Source organism: Python bivittatus, unplaced genomic scaffold (genome assembly GCF_059951505.1).
Source record: "Python bivittatus isolate LINGU-HERP-01145 unplaced genomic scaffold, Pbiv_v1 ctg000530_np1212, whole genome shotgun sequence".
Classification (NCBI taxonomy): domain Eukaryota; kingdom Metazoa; phylum Chordata; class Lepidosauria; order Squamata; family Pythonidae; genus Python; species Python bivittatus.
Window position 1 is genome coordinate 5,884,196 of NW_028277085.1, and position 17,018 is coordinate 5,901,213.

The 17,018-nt window shown below is 44.4% G+C and overlaps 1 protein-coding gene across 1 annotated transcript in view; it reads left to right on the forward strand.

Moving 5' to 3' along the window:
• Positions 1–1,044: 1,044 nt before the first annotated feature.
• CELF6 (CUGBP Elav-like family member 6) overlaps positions 1,045–17,018 on the forward strand; it is a 32,889-nt gene continuing 16,915 nt past the window's right edge. The window contains exons 1-4 of the mRNA XM_025164420.2: positions 1,045–1,088; positions 11,500–11,628; positions 12,812–12,891; positions 16,293–16,436. Of these exons, the coding sequence (XP_025020188.2) occupies positions 11,523–11,628; positions 12,812–12,891; positions 16,293–16,436 (330 nt within the window). The 5' untranslated portion in view covers positions 1,045–1,088; positions 11,500–11,522. The remainder of the gene's footprint in view (positions 1,089–11,499; positions 11,629–12,811; positions 12,892–16,292; positions 16,437–17,018) is intronic.

Consider the following 17,018-nt stretch of genomic DNA (forward strand, 5'->3'; position numbering starts at 1 on the left):
TTCAGTCATTACACTAAGCCACAGTTTGCTTAACTGTTGTTTATTAAATGCTTGGGTTCGCATCACACACTAAGCCATAAAGCCCGGTTCATAAACCACAGTGGCTGGGTTCATATGGCGTGCTAAGCCAAAAACAAACAGATCACATATTATTGTGGTGTGGGAACCCTGCCACAGTCAATACTCTGGGGCTGTTTTCTGTCCCTACTAATTTTTTTCAGAGTTTTCTTTTCTTGCATTGGATAAATTGCAAGCTTTTCCCAACCTTTCAAGTATCTTCCTCTTGTATCTAGGATGATAATGTCTGATCTGTCTAAAGCTTCACACTGGGGGGAATAAGGTTGCCACTTGTTGAGATCACACTAGTTGTGAGATGGGTAGCAAACATTTGCCTTCCATTAAGAAAATGAAGGTCAATGGACCATCATTCCAAAATTATGTTGCACGTATGAAGTTTGATGGAAAAGCTAAAGATTGGGGCAGACCTAGAATAATTGCTTGTGTAGACTCAAGTTAATTCCTTGACACGGGATTTAGGGAAAAAGGGCCAATTCAGAGGTATTGCAAAAGTTCCTAGGAGTTATCCTACCAAAATGTAGGATGTGGTCTTTCTGTCTTAAATTGGATGAGCCTGACTTTTACCCACTGGCACTTTTCTGGAACTCCAAACCAATCTTCTCTGTTTCATTATGGCACATAGTCAGATTTATTTTATTGTTTGATCTTTTATTGTTGATCTTTGTTTTGTGGTGACACTCCCTAGTCACTTCTTACCTGTTGGTCCTAGCATGGAACTACAAAACACAGCTAGTCTGTTTCATCATGGTGCCCAGTCAATTTCTCTTTCAACAAATGTGCTGCCGGGAGAATGAGCCCTAAGGCTGAATTTCTGCCATCTTTATGGGCTCATACGAATAGATGCCCATAGATGTCATCTAAACCTGGATCTCCAATTCAGAAAGATGATTCATATTAGAACATGGGACAGCTCTATACAAGTTTAGACTCTAACCAATCATTCCTGTGTTTCCTTTCGCAGATGAATCGTCCAATCCAAGTGAAACCAGCAGATAGCGAAGGCCGAGGAGGTAGGTGACTTTGTTTTTTAAAGGCATTCTTTTATATGCTCAGCTGGTTTCCCCAGTTGGTGGTGCAGGGAACACTTCAGAGTTGGGTTAAATCATCTCCAAGGAACCTCTTGATGATGTTTAGGGCTCCATCCTGGACTCCTTTGCCATCTCTGTTATCAACTAACTTCCAATCTATAATTGTAACGTATTAGTGTTGCCAACCTGGGGATGGGACTTTGGTCTGACACATCTAGAGGGCAAGAGACTGCCTGCCTGCCTGCCCCCAAATTAGCTTTCCAAGGAAGAATTTAGAGAGAGTGGCTAGTATTGGGCAGTTTCTTGTCTTCTGTAGACCCCATTTAATTTCCCCAGCTCTTGACTTGGCATTCAGACTGTAATTTTTAGCTACAGGAAGGACTGGGGCAGCATTCCATGAACCCCACAAGATAGAAAGGTGGGAAGAGGTAGCTCACCTGTATGACTGCAGCATGGGAACACCACGGGATAAAAAATGTGTGTTGTATCTGGGTTTGGTCTAGAGGCAGCTGACACTCACTGCTCCACCAGAATTCTTTCTGGGGGAGGGGGACTGGTAGTGAGACACAATGACACAATCCAATGATGATCTACTAAATGCCACTGGGAAGGAAGTCAGGCCATCTAGCAAGAGCAAGAATCCTTTTTTCAGCTGGAGGATAATGGGAGGCATGGCTGTAATGCGGTGAAATTGCAAAACATTTGAACATTTTTTTTTTCATTTGAGGAGGATCAGGAGGTAGAAAGTAAATTGAAAGACCACCGCTAAGTCTAGCAGAGGCTTTTACACATCTCTTTCTCTTGCTATTTCTTGAAAAAAATGCTAGCAAACAGGGAGACGGTGTTCAATCAGAGTTGGTCTCATCCTGGTTTGCAATTGATGGATGGGACCGTTTTCATCCTTTGTTGTGAAGGCAAACTTACTAGGGTCTTAGGGTGCAGCTGTTTCATTGTGCCTGGAAGCCCAACATGAAGAATGCCAAGGAAGACAAGCATGCATTTATGACCACTTCCTTCTTCTCTCTCATGGGGCTTGAGGTCAGAAACAGGCAGTATGTTATGAATGAATGAATGAATGAATGAATGAATGAATGAATGAATGAATGAATGAATGAGCGAACCCAGGGCCATTCATTCTTGGAATAAATGGTGCACAAAAATTGTTCCTATTTTACAGGGAGTAGAAGTGAGCCTGAGAAACAATCATATACCCAACTAGGCTACAGGACTTCCAGAACATAGCCAAGCATGGTAGCTGTTGGGCCGCCCCAGCATACCTTTCAGTTCTCTGGGTAGTTAAAGGTCACTGTTTCCCCTGTTCATTGTGAATGTATATCTCCAAATGGCAATTTAGAGAAATGGTGCTAAACAGTCAAATGTGGTTCAGGCCTGCAACTCTAAGGTCCACATCTGGGTGGGTTCTGCAAGTGTGATCATGGCAGATGGGTATTATTATCCCACCCTTTACATAGCCACTATGGTTAGGCCACCATACAGGTCCTGAGCTCTACACCCCACAAAGCAGTCCAGATAGAGAAAAATAGCACCAGACCGAGAGGAACCATATTCCCTTAATATTATCATGCCTGGGTCCTTCAAATCAAATTAAGATCTTGGAGCACCGTAGTTACCCTGTCTTTAAGGAGCTGCTCCTTCCTTTAAAAACAAAAACAAAAAACTGGAATTAATTAATTGTCAGGTCTTGGAATAATGCCCTTCATTTCCTGGAAGGCAAATTCCATTAGAACTTCAGAAAGAACCTACTAATGGTGAAAGTCATTCTACTCAGGGTCCAATTCCACAGAGAAATGATGGATACCCCTTTGCTGTTTGTGTTCAAAGAACGGCTAGAGGACTATCTGTGTTGGATGCTTGAATTTTGACACCAGCCCTGAACAGGAAAGTCCAGTCGATGGGTTTAGTTGACCCTTCAAGTCTAGGATTGTAGGATTCTAAGCAAAATAGGAATGTTGCAAATCTTTGCAATTTGCAGATAGTAGCCGCTTGGGTAAGAATGATACAGAGGAGGAGACCATTTAGTTGATAGAGGTGCAGAATCCTAGGTTAGCTGCAAGCCTTGAAATGCTTTGAAAACCCATGTTTGGCATCTGACATCCTCTCCTCCACTGTAACACAAGGTTTGGTTGAGCTTGGACTTCTCTTTCATGCCTCTGTTCAGACCGGTGGCATTTTTTAATAGCCACCTCTCCACTGGTTACATTTAAATTGGCACTTTTGATACTTGGCCATTGACCTTAGAGGCAAGAACACAGTTTGTGGTTTATACAGCAGTGAGCATTCGAGCAATTAAGCCAACCTATGCAGGAAAGAACCTAGTTTTGTGGCAGCAGGCACAGTTATGTTGCTGAAACCCATCAGGTTGAGCCCTGAGCAGTGTCTGAGCTGGAGCCCAATGGGAACACCCCCTCCTTTTTGATGCAATGGTAATAAAAGCAAAATTGGAACCAGAAAAGAACTCACTGATGGCTCAGATTGCCACACAGACAATCTGATCTTTCAACTTTCCAGGCACTTTAGGACACAACAGCTCCACTCTAGAATTCTGTCAGCTCACCCACCCCACACGCACACACTGAATTTTAATGAAACTTCAGTGAGCTATAGCTTTTCTCCTGGCCCCACCCATTTCTTGAAGTGCAGCCTTAAGGGTTTCACCCCAGCTACACATTAGCCTTGGCTCCAAGGTGATGAGAGATTTATGGTTTACTTAAGCCCATTCGGTGGTCGCCGTTCTTTGTTCAATACCTGGAAGTATTTACGAGTCAGCGTTATATTCAAACAGACATTTGCATGAGAATGGAGAATGGACAATAAAAATAGCTAGACATTCTGGGCACACCTGAGCTGAATTCCGCCCTGGTTTTGCTCTCATTTGGCCATGATACTTTGGGTATAACATCCAGGCTTAGCACACAGTGACACCCGCCCGCCCTTCGGAGAGCGCGTTAAAGGCTTCCGAGTTGCTGTACATGGCTGACTAGCACCCTCTAGGGGAACAATTGGGATTTTCTTCTGTACCTGAATCCAAAAACAAGTTGGAAGCCCGAGTAGCATTCAGAACCAGACTTAAGTTTTACCAGAAGCATCAGGCTTTGGAGAACGGGACAGGAAATTCTCAGCACTCTCAATATCACAGATCATGAGGAGGGTGAATGATTAATGTCTCCCCTGAGCTACCTACCTAAATAAATGCCACCATCTCGCCCTCGGTTTGAGGAAACAATTCTGCCATCCTTGCCAAAAATAACAGCCCTCCAAATGCACCCTAAGATCATTTCCATTTTCAATTAGAACAAAGCAATCAGTGTTAGCAAAAAGAAATGCAAATTGGTCTCATGTTGCGTGGATCTATTTATGGTTGGTCGCACAGTCAGCCAGATGTTTAGACCGGATTTGGCACTTTTGTCCACTATCGAGTCCTTCCCAAGGACCTGGGATAGCCAGATGTTGTTGTTTGGTGGTGTTAAAGGTATCGTCACAGGATGTGAGCTGTTCCAAGTAAAGTTGCCTTTTGCAATTGACTGATGATGATTTTGTCAATGCCGATGGTCTTCAAGTGGTGCTCCAGATGTTTTGGGATTGCACCCAAGGCGCCTATTACTACTGGTACTATCTCTGCTTTCTTTTGCCACAGTTGTCCTATTTCTATTTGCAGGTCTTTGTATTTTGTGATTTTCTCCAGTTCTTTCTCTTCTATTTTGCTGTCTCCAGGCATTGCAATGTCCACTATCCAGACTTCTTTGTTTTTCTTATGAACAGTTGTTAAGTCTGGGGTGTTGCGTGGCAGGTGCGTGTCTGTTTGAATTCTAAAGTCCCCGAGCACTTTTGTTTCTTCATTTTCTATTACTTCGTCTGTTTTGTGGTCCCACCTGTTCTGGCTTGCAGGCAAATGGTATTTCTTGCAGATATTCCAATGCACCATCGTTGCTACTTTGTCATGCCGTTGTTTGTAGTCAGTCTGTGCAATCTTCCTGCAGCGGCTGACTAGGTGGTCCCCTGTTTCTTCAGCTTCTTTGCAGAGGCAGCATTTGCTGTCTGTTGCTGTCTTCTCGATTCTGGCTTTGTATGCATTTATTCTTAAGGCTTGGTCTTGTGCAGCCAAAATTAGACCCTCTGTCTCTTTCTTCAAGTTTCCTGCTCTTAGCCATTGCCAGGTCTTGTTGTTATCTGCTTTGCCTGCTAATTTGTGTGTGTGTGTGTGTGTACTGGTCATGTAATATTTTGTCTTGCCCTGTCTCTTTTCTATTCTTCATTTGGTCTTTCTTGTAGGCTAGTTTGGTCTCTTCGGTATTCAGTAAGCCTTCGTGGTGTACTAGCTTCAGTGCATCTTCTTCACTGTCCTTCAGATATTCTTCTAATGCCCTTTTTTCTTCATCAACTGTCTGGTGTACTTGCGACGTTCCATGCCCAAATATGCTCCTTGGTAAGTAGAGTCTGTCAGCATGACTGCATGGATGAAGGGCGTGATTGTCATTGTTTTTCTGGTCTTCCTATCGAGGGCTTCTAGCTCTGCTTGAGTCCAGTCCACTATTCCAGCTATGTAGCTAAGGGCTGGAATTGCCCAGGTGTTAATTGTCTTGATGGTATTTCCTCCACTGAGTTTGGACTGAAGATCTTCTTCACTCTCGTGGTGTATTCACTATTAACCTTCTTCTTGACTTCAGTGTGCTTAATGTTGTCAGCTTAAAGGATGCCCAAGTATTTGTAGTGATCTTCTTCATCCAGACTCTTGATGTTATTTCCGTAAGACATCTTGATTCCTTCAGTTTTATTTATTTTTCCCCTGTTGATGGTAAGGGTGACACAGTTGTCCAGTCCAAACTCCAGTCATGTGGCAGGGAGTCAAATGCCTTCTTGTAATCAATCCAAGCTACATTCAAGCTGATCTTTCTTCTGTAGTTTTCCAAAATCATCTTGTCGATTAAGAGCTGGTCTTTTGTTCCTCTGCTGTTTGGGCAGTTTCCTTTCTGCTGAGGTGGAAAGAGCATGTTTTCAGCTAGATGCTGTTGGACTGCATCGGCTACAGCACCAATTAGCAATTTGAAAGTTGTTGATAAGTAGGCAATTGGCTTAGTCGTAAGCAGGTAATTGGCGTAGTAGTAGTAATAGTAGTAGTAGTAGTAGTAGTAGTAGTATTGGCATTATTGCTGTTTACACACAGTCTACCAGATGGTTCTGACTGGATTTGATATGTTTGACTCTCAGATCCTTTCCAAAGATCTAGGACAGCTAAAGATAGCATCATCATATATCCACTGTTCCAGTAATGCAACCTTTTGTAATTAATTAGTTGTGATTCTTCTATTGTGCCGACATGCTTTTTCAGACCTTTTGGTATGGCACCGAGCATAGCAACCACACTGTTGTTGTTATCATCATCATCTGCGACTTTTAAGCACTAGCCCAAAATGTTTACGGCTGGGAGCAGGTCTGCTCTTTCTATCTCCCCTTCTATTTTCCTTTCTTGCTTTTCCCAAGAAAAATATTCTATATGAACTGAAAGCTCATGGGTCAAACCATGATGGATTTTGGATTTAGGGGGTGCTAAGTTTTGTTTTTGTTTTAAACTCTTTCTTTTCCATGTATAGAAGCTATTTCATTTGGGAACTGCTGAAGACTTGAGGCAGCTGGTTGGCATTAGCACAGTTTGCCCATCCCCAAAATGTCTCTCTGTTTGCCTGATAATTGGGGGGAGGGGGTTATAGAATCCCAAAGTGGGAGACCCCCAGTTATACATCCAGGGACTATTTGAATGCATCTCCTCTTGCTGGTGTATCTCAGCACTTGAGAGAGTTGGGGGTTCATCCTCTTCTTGCAGAAGATCATCCCATAACTATATTTCCTAGTCCTTGACTGCAGAGATGAGGAATCTCTTGGCCTCCAGATCTTACTAAATACAACTCCCAGCACTGTTCATCTGCTGGTTGGAGCTCCTGGGCTGGTTGGAGCTCCTGGGAGTTGTAGCTGATCAACAAGTGGAGAGTCACAGATTCCTGGCTACTCTTGCTACCTAAACAGCTTGTATCCAAGGTATATCTTGGTTGATTTCTCAAATGAAATTTCTCCCCCTCTCCTCTTCTGTCTCTCCACCTTCTCCTTATTCCCTAGTGTTCTGCCTACAGCCGAATGTATACAAGGATTGGTCTTTTATTCCCAGGCTCTGATGCTTGAGCAGGGTAAATAACAATCTATTCCGAAAGAGATGTAGTTATTAAACACAACTCAGCTAGTGCCAGCAAAAGCTCCAGGTGTCCCAGAGGGAACTAGGAAATAAATTACCCACTTACAGAATGTAATTGGTGAGGGATTAAAAATCAATGGCTAGAACAAGATAGCAGTTCTGGCCAGGTTCTTAGAAGAAGGAGGGGAAAAAATCTCTTCCTATAGAGACAACATTCTCCATCTTTCAGCCCATGGTTGCCAATGTCTGGACATGAGGGATCCTGAAGGTTTTTCTGGAGAGGGGCATGGCAGGAAGATCTTTCACCTGTGTAAAACTTGTGGGTTGATAGCTAAACCAAAGGGCAGTCTGGAGCAACCACTTCTGCAGGTGTGGTAGGATAAAATGGTTGATTTGGACATGAAAAACATATATTCAGTCCAGATCCTCGGTGGCCACATCTTTGTTTTCTCAAAAGATTTTAAAAGAGTGTGTTGTATGTGTGTGTGTGTGAAGGGATTCATAGGAATCTTAGCCAGTGTGGTGCAGCGATCTGACTGTTGGACTAGGAGCAGAGACTCTAGATCAAATCCCCACTCAGCATATTTGGGGATTTTGAACCAGTCATGATTTCTCAGCCTGACTTTCCTTGGAGAGTTATAGGCTTGAAAGTAAAATGGGAAGAATGATGAACCCTGTTTGGAAGAAAGGCAGGGGAAAAATCTAAACCAATCAATCCATCAAAATAAAATCAAGAGTTGGGGACTCAAAAGCTTCCCATTTCAGCTGATCCAGTCTTGTTGAGTTGGGTTTGCCCTCTAAAGAACCAACAGTTTTTCATGCTTTTCTGATTTAAAAAGAGAGAGAGAAGGAGACGGAATAAGAAGCTGACAGACAAAATGGGGCGAGCACGGGATACATCCAGTGTAAGAATAGATGGAGACCTGTTTGAAGGGCTGTCAAAGGATCACTATCAATTTTGAAGTACCTTGACTGAGAAGCTGCTCAACTCATGTGTCTTTTAAAAATAGATATTCCTGGGAAAAAACAGCACATGGCAATGAAGTTGCTGTGAGCAGGAAGTCCCAGGGTAGCAGACTGAACAGATGATCCCCTGGTAGTAGCCATCTCTACCATGAGAAGAGTGGCATCACCATTCAAACAACTGGGATTATTTCTAGCTTTTTATCTAGACCTCTGTGGGAATCCCCAGGGTTGGGAACAAGAAGCGGGAGATTAAAACTTGTTGGACCACATTAAAACACTTCACACTCAACCTAGAGATCTTCAGCAGGCCCTGTAGCAACCCACAAGGCTGTCCAAAGGAGAATACACGTGTGACGATGTTGTCATGCAAATGCTACCTTTATGCACTTGCATCTTGATGCCTGATGCAAGTAAGCATGTTGTAATATTGGCGCATGATGCACATACTTGCATCAGGCATCAAGATGCAAGTGTTTAAAGGCAGCATTTGCAAGATGACATTGTGACACGTGTGTCAGTGTTTTGGCAGGCCACGTGTTTTATTTGCATGCCTGCGACATGTTTTAATCGGTTGCTAAATGAACCCAAGCAAAGCCTCACAAAATGAGTTGGGTTTGTACAACTCATTAAGCCACAAAGAAACAAACTAAGGTTCAGGCTAACTAAGCTGGGTGTGTTGTATGAATGCCTCCAATGGGTCTTTAACCAACATGACTGAGCATGCTGTCCACTTGATTGGGCCATGAAGTAGAAGGCCCAAAGCCGATACATCTTCATCTTCTTTTTGGCAACTGATTTCTTACCTGGCTATATGACTACCTTCATGCTGGAACAACATATATGGGGGCAAAGCGGGGAGAAAGACTCTTGTCACAACAAAGGCAGAACCAGGGTTAGATCTGAGTTCTCCCCCCGTAAAGTCTCTTTTGCTGAGGCAGTCCCTCCAGCAGAGGAATTTAGGGGCCTCGCTAGTTGGGAACAGCACCCCTGAGCAATATTCGAGGTCCGTAATTTCCCAGAATGCCCGAGTGATGCTACATCAAATGCATGGTAGGAAATTAAAGGGAAGGCTAAAACCCGCCATATGAAAAATTTAATAATAAAAACAGGAGGTTTAAATTAGGCATCGGTAGCAGGGCCTGAAAGTGCTCAGAAGCCACCCAAGCATGCCAAGAGGGTAAGGCAGGGTTTCTCAACCTTGGCAACTTTAAGATGTGTGGGCTTCAACTCCCAGAATTCCCCAGCCAGCCGTGCGGCATTAAAAGTAGGGGGCTGGGCTTTGATTGCACGGTGGCAGACTCCATTTTGATGTTTTTGACCCCCCTACAGACCCTTCCACAAGAAAGCAGGTCTGGGAAATTGAAGCTAGGCCACAGCCTCGCGCTCCAAGAAAACACAACGGTTGTCATGGCGGCTTGCTTCGGTTTCAAATAGAGATGCTTTATATTTAACTAGACGATATATGACCCCGGGTCCCTTAACTAATTTTCTCAGCATCTCAACTGACAAAGCATCCGCCGTGCCGGGCTGTTATTTATTTATTTCCCAGGCTGTGAGTTCTGAGAGAGACCCCCTTATCTCTTGTGTCAAATGCCATTAAACCCTAATGCTGGCGTGAGCGCTGCAGGAGACGGATGCTGGCAATAATCATGAACGGGTCATTATTTACAGCTGCTCCGATGAGGTTTTGGTTATTTATGATCCTTGAGAAAGCCAGAAATGGTAGGTTATTGGGGTAGTCAATCATAACCATGTACGAGCTTGTTACTTTATTTAATAGTCTTTTCCCCTCTCTCTCACACATACGCACACATGCTCACACACAGAGAGACGCTTCACGTAACCTTCAGATCTGCCACTCTCGCTCTTCCTGCCCTGTTTATTGCTCCATCAGGGTATCTGAGTCAATGCAGAAAGTGACCTCAATGGTCCACCTGTTGCTATTTTCTTCCCAGGTCGGGCCCGGTCGCCACATGTTGCCGTCTCATACTTATGTCCAGGGCTCCAGATATCCAAGACACTTCTTCTCATTCCTCCTTTGCCTTTCCCCGCCCCAGAGAATGACTCAAACTCCATTCCCACCTCATGCTAATGCATCATATGAGGTTCTGGCTTAACACGCCATGCAAATGCAGCTACTGTGATTTGTAAACCAAGCTTTATGTTTTAGTGCAGCGTTCCTCAACCTCAGCAACTTTAAGATGGGTGGACTTCAACTCCCAGAATTCCCCAGCCAGCCCCAGCCAATTCTGGGAGTTGAAGTCCACCCATCTTAAAGTTGCTGAGGTTGAGGAACCCTGTTTTAGTGTGTTGTGGGAACTATGCCAGTGTTAGAATATTCAGAAATATTCTAAGAAATATTCTAAGAAATAAAATATTCAGAAAACCACAGCTACATAAATCAGGGCTGGAATCTGGATAAACCCAGATTCCAGTTCTGTGGCCAAACTGCATTCTCATTGGCTGTTTTGGAGGGCAAACCAGGCAGGCAGAAACAATGGGAGATAAATGGTCCTTCAGGTCACCAGGACCTGTGCCATGAAGGCTTTATAGATGCCAAGAGGTACCTTGAATTGTACCCAGAAGTCAACTGGAAGCCAATGCAGCTTGCGTAGCAGCGATGACACACGGGCATAACAAGAAGTTCCTGTCATTACTCGCACCACTGCCTTTTGAGCCAGCTGTGGCTTCTGGAAGGTCTTCAAGGGCAGCCCCATCTAGAATGCATTGCAGCAGTCCCATCATGAGATGACCATCATCTCTAGACAGCATCCATGCCAATAAATACTTGACTGCAGAATGAAATGTATCATTGTCCATGACAGACTCTGCTGAGGCTGTGTCTTTAAATAGTTGGTGGAAGACTGTAGGGCAATGATGCCCTCTCTGCCAAACACCTCCGGCAAGTATAAGCTATTAGTTAAGTAAATAAATGCAGAACTGCGGATGCAACCAGGAACTACTAATTTTTACAGTGAAACATGGGGCTCTTGAGATGATGGTTCTGATTCTAGTTACTTCCTAATGTGATGAGCCAGATTTGCACCTTTTGAGGATCCCGAGGCAGTTTCAGCTGAGCAGGTCCTCTGGCTGGACGGTGCCTCTGATCCTCGCTTCTTGGGCAGGCCTGGGTCATCACAGCCACCATCCAGCTGTCTTTCATGTGGCTCTGGTCACTGTGGTTTTTTCTGTTACTCTTACTAATGAGAGGTGGCTTGTTTTTAGAAGACAGGAAGCTCTTTGTAGGCATGTTGGGGAAACAGCAAAGTGAGGACGACGTCCGGCGACTCTTTGAACCCTTCGGACAGATTGAAGAATGCACCATCCTCCGAGGCCCCGATGGAGCCAGTAAAGGTGAGGGCAGGTGAAGCTGGAGGGTGGGGCCAGAGCAGAAAGAAGGTAAGAGATTTGGGGTCCATAGGTATGTCAACTGGGAGTCTACGTGGCAGGCACTGTGCAAGAAAACCAATATACCATAGAAGGTTGATGGATATTGATTGGATGTCCAAAGAAGTATCCAACCTGGATCTACCCTGATCTCACATGTTTAATCTGGTTATGGATTTAACCCCATTTCTGAGTTTGCATCAGGCCCTGAACCACAGCCTATCTGAATGGCTGAGGTTCACACCACGCACTAAACCACAGAAGAATGAATCCAGAGTTAAAGATGACCCACCTCAACATTTTGTGCAGCAAAAGCTGCTAGCAAGGACATCCTCAAGAAGGGGTCAAAATCTGCCAGAAGGCAGGCGTGGCATTGCAGTCCAAGGCCCATCTCTTTGGCACTTACCTACCAGACAGTGCCACGGTGGGAGTGTCTTGCAGAGGTTGACCTCCCCTCTGTTGACACTCCTAGCTCCTAGGTTTGCACCTGCCCCAGCTGAGACGTTACACAAACCCAACCATCCTGTTCCCAGGTTTCCAGGGCTTGCTTTCTGCTTCAAAACATGTCCCCCATGCTGTTCTGCTGCCTGAGCCCTGCCTATCATCTACAGCTTTTTGAAAGGGGCTTGAATCAATTCTTCTTTTGATTGGGGTTTGGGCCACAGTGACAGCAGGGTTGACCTGTCAAGCTTTCGTCTACGGCAGGTTTGGCTGGGAGCAGCCTTCCTTTGAGCAAAGGGGAGATGTAATCTGAATTAATGCGCATGGGTTGGGCGGTAATTCAAGCCTGTTATTGTCCCTGAAAAATGCCTACTTTTGTGTCAGTAGGAGATGGTGAAGCCCATTCCAAAACAAGCGAACGAACAAGAAGAAGATTCAGGATGTGTTTGTGTATTAATTCTGGCCCTTTCTGCTGCTGGATGAATATATATTCCTTCTGTTTCATACTACTTGGACTATGCTCCTATTTGCATGCATGCTGCTTTCACCCCGCCCTTTTAAAAATGTGGATCGTTCCTCCGATAAAGAATGGGGACTGCCTAAGAGCACAGGAAAGGTTACTTGAAGAATTTTAACTGCTGCTTTTATTGCTAAGGATGCAAAAATGGAGGCCCCTCGGCTTCCAAGCTGACGGTTTCTCTCTCTGCAGGATGTGCCTTTGTCAAATACGGAAGCCACACAGAAGCTCAAGCCGCCATTAGCACTCTCCACGGGAGCCAGACCATGCCGGTAAGTGTGGGGCAAAAGCCGTATCCAGAGGGAAGAACACAGTAGTGTACAACTTTATTCTCCCAAGGGGCAAGGGGCAAGCTACCCTTGGCCACCGCGTAACCCAGGAGGGACCACAATCTAAAAAGCAGGTGGAGCCCATCCAAAACCTAAAATCCATTTGAATTAATCTGCATTGAATTAAAATTATATTGAATTAAAATGACGTTATCTTAATATGATTACTTTCCACATATTTAATAATGGTCCCACATATTAAGTTAGGCATATTAAAGTTTTGCCACGCATCTGAGTCTCATTGCAAGTCAAAGTCCCACTCAGTTCCTGAAAAGAAAAGTAACAGTGTATTTCACATTTAACTTTCCTATCCTAACCCTCTTTCCTCTAAGGCGAGGGTGCTTAATCATTTTATACCCTTTGAGAGGCTGGTGGGACCTAAGAGCTCCTTCTCAAAACAATGTATTTAAATGCATAAAATAAAAGACATAGCTATAGATTGTATGACAAAGGAAACCAATTATGCTCAAACAGAGTTATCAAAATGTTTAACTCCAGCAAATGTGCCTCCGAATTAATCCATTAAATCAATAACAAGACTATACCCTTTGTTCGGGTATAATAATTGTAGATAGTGAGATTTGTTGAAGTTAACAAACTTTTTTGGAGTCTAGTGGCCATAAATTACCTTGTTGCCTACATGTGTTCTTGAACAAGAAGTGTAATTTAAGCTAGAGGTTCCTGAAAATAAAGTTGTGATTTTTTTTCCCAACCAAGTTTACATATCCAGGTTAAGAAACCCTGCTCTAAGGCAAAAGGGACACGTTGATATCTATTCAGTCAGCGTAGACAACAGTCAGATGAGAGAAGACTGAGATGTAGTGATTTCTGGAAAGGCTCCTTCCTTTAAGACAAGTCCTTCTGATTTTGATGGAACTAATTTCCAAACTGATTTGAAAGTAAGCAGGCTGAGAATTAACAGCATTATTTTGTAAGCTCTAGTTCAGTGTTTCTCAACCTTGGCCACTTGAAGACGTGTGGACTTCAACTCCCAGAATTCCCCAGCCAGCCCTGCTGGCTGGGGAATTCTGGGAGTTGAAGTCCACACGTCTTCAAGTGGCCAAGGTTGAGAAACACTGCTCTGGTTGATGGTTTAGTTATAATGGCTGGGTGAAATATTTCATTTCTTCAAGGAACTCTCAGGGCCCCACACCCAACTTATTTGAGGTGGGGAGATACTTGGCCTTTCTCCTTCCTTCCCTGGTAGCGGAGCATGTCAGCAGAGTCCCCACAATTGAAAGCAGAATTTTATCCCTGCCATGTTCTTTGGTTTTCTCTTTAATCTGCCTGCAAAACCAATATCTAGGGGTGCCAACATGGGGAAGTCCTGCAGAACAAGCCCTTCATTCTCCACAAGGTTTCTTTCTTTCTTTCTTTCTTTCTTTCTTTCTTTCTTTCTTTCTTTCTTTCTTTCTTTCTTTCTTTCTTTCTTTCTTTCCTCTTCCTCCCCTCCCTCCCTCTCTCACACACTCTCCCCCTTTATCCAATCAGCAGCTAATTTATCATCCTAGTGATTGGATCAGATTCTTGGGGATCAAATCACTTGTTGCAAAAAATAACTCTTTGCTGTTTATTCTGATCAGCAGCTGTGCTCTCCAAGCAGGTGTCAGGAGTAATTGAATCACCGGCTTGAGAAAACTGCCATTTAATTAACAATGAAGGTCATAGTTCTAAATGAGAGTGAGAGGGAAAGGAGGGGGGAGCAATGCCCCAGGAGTCATGGGGATTATAAAAGAGGATTGAACTGATCAGCACTTGCAAGGAGGTTGGGCTGACAGTGAGCTCCAATAGCTAGGATGGCTCCAGCAGGGTTTGGAGGGGAACAATTGCATGTGCTCGTTGCAAATGACTCGAGTCTGTTGACATCAAAAGGGGAAGACCAATTTCAAAAGGTACAAAGGAGCCTTTCTAAAATCACCCCTCACTCTAAGATGGAGGAGCACACCCCAAAGCTGTAGGTGCACAAGCCCCCTCTGAACACCCTGCAGGAGACCTCTGAAAATGATAACCCAATTCTCACATGGTCGAAAGAGGGAGCTGTGAAATGTAGGACGGAGGAGTAATCATGTTCAATCTATTTGTAATGAGACTGAAATACAGAAATTTAAAAATCAGTCCTGGCCTTGGAAAAATAGTGCATCTGGAATCTGGGGTTAAAAATGCGCTTCAGGAAATGGTAGCTACGAGGATTAGCATGTTGATCTCAAAGCTTCCCCCAGCCCCCAGGCAGACTGTTGCTGTTTCATTACTGGGGCAAAATCAATTCCGTTACTTGTAAATAAAGATAAGGGTTGTTTTCTTAAATAAAGCTAGTTAGCCAGAACCCATAGAGAGTCAGTGTCTGGTTGAGATAGCAGGGGTCTCCCATCAATTGTTTCCATGGACACAACAGGCTAGACAGAATATCTCGGAATCCTGTGGTTTTCTGCAAATGTCAAGTCCATGTCTGGTGGCTTCAGACTTCATCGTGGTCGGTAGAGTTGGGTGACTGGGGATCTGGGTCTTTATAGGCAGATAGCAACAAGTGCTGGCTAGGCAAGAGTTGCTGGGGGTGGGGTTAACTGCGTGGATGTAGGTCCATGGTCTCGAAGCCCCTCTCAACCAGGTGCAGCACCTTTCCCACCACAGGGGTGGGTGATTTCTTGATTGGACGTTCAGCAGCCCAATGTCCTTGGCCCCCACAATAGAAGCACACTCCTGCGTACCTGGGTTAAGCCATTCTCCCCAGGGGCAAATGAGGTGTGGTTCCACCTGTTTGCATGGGCTCTGCAGACAGAAGAGATGTGGCAGGAAAACACTGTCCACTCTGGATCTGCACATTGCACTAAGCCACAGTGTGCCTTGTTTACTCTTGGCTTGCCATGACGTGTGACCCACTCTTGCATGATAGCTTAGTATGATGTAGGAACCGAGACGCTGTGTATTTACTTGATGTTTTTATAAGCCCCACTTCGGGTCATTGCTGTCACAAGGTGGTGTGCAAAAGTGAGAGGAAATGATCTCCTTAAACTGTGGTGCTCCACGAATACAATATTTTCAGGAAGGACAAAGTAGAATCATAGGATCAGTGTCCTAAAACCCTGTTCAAGAAAGGCAGTGAATGAAGTCTGATACCAGCATGAAGTCTGATACCAGATAGCATTGTATGGTTCCAAAAGAAGAGAGCTTCACAAATAAAGGGGCCACCATGATCTTCAGGATTGTTCCTCTTGTGTTGCTACTGCCTTCTTCCATAGGATTCCTTTACAGGACTCCCCAGTTCAAACCAACCCACATGGAAGTGATGGATACAATCTGCCCCACTCTCTCTGTTTCTGCCTCTGCTTCTCTTTTCCCCCTGCTAGGGAGCATCCTCCAGCTTAGTTGTGAAGTTTGCCGATACAGACAAGGAAAGAACTCTGCGGCGGATGCATCAAATGGCAGGACAGCTGGGGATCTTTAATCCCATGACGATCCAGTTTGGAGCCTACGGAGCATATACACAAGCGGTAGGAGATGCTGGTTACCCTGACTGTAAGGTGCTATTATGTCCCATAAAGGGGAAGCAGGAAAATTTGGACATGCCAGAAGGTGCTAGTTGGGTGGGGAATGAACAAATGGGATGTCCACCATGAGCAGAAAAAAAGGTTATGGCAAGGATAAGCCCATGGACGAGACTGCCAAAAACCCATCCGAAGTTAAGCTCAACTGGAAGGAGACTTTATCGTCAGAGATGTCACACACCCTTGTTGGGATTGTCAGCAATGAACACTGCCCTCCACTGGCCAATACAAGCTGCTGCATTATTAACTAAAAGGAGACAAGTGGTATTTGCACCAAAACATAGATGGTCATCTCCTGGGGATAGAGCAAACATATATACTTGGATAAATAAAAAGGCCAGAGAAACTGGTTCAAATCTCACCTTAGTTTTGATTGTTTTAGAAGGAAGGAGGCCACAGGGTGGGAAGAATTGGTAGCCTTCATCTGTTCTCCACTCCAGTCCCCATCAGCATGGGGCACCATGGCTGAAACACAGAGATGCCGGGAGCTGTAGTTCTGCAACATCTGGAGGACCACTAGTTCCCCAT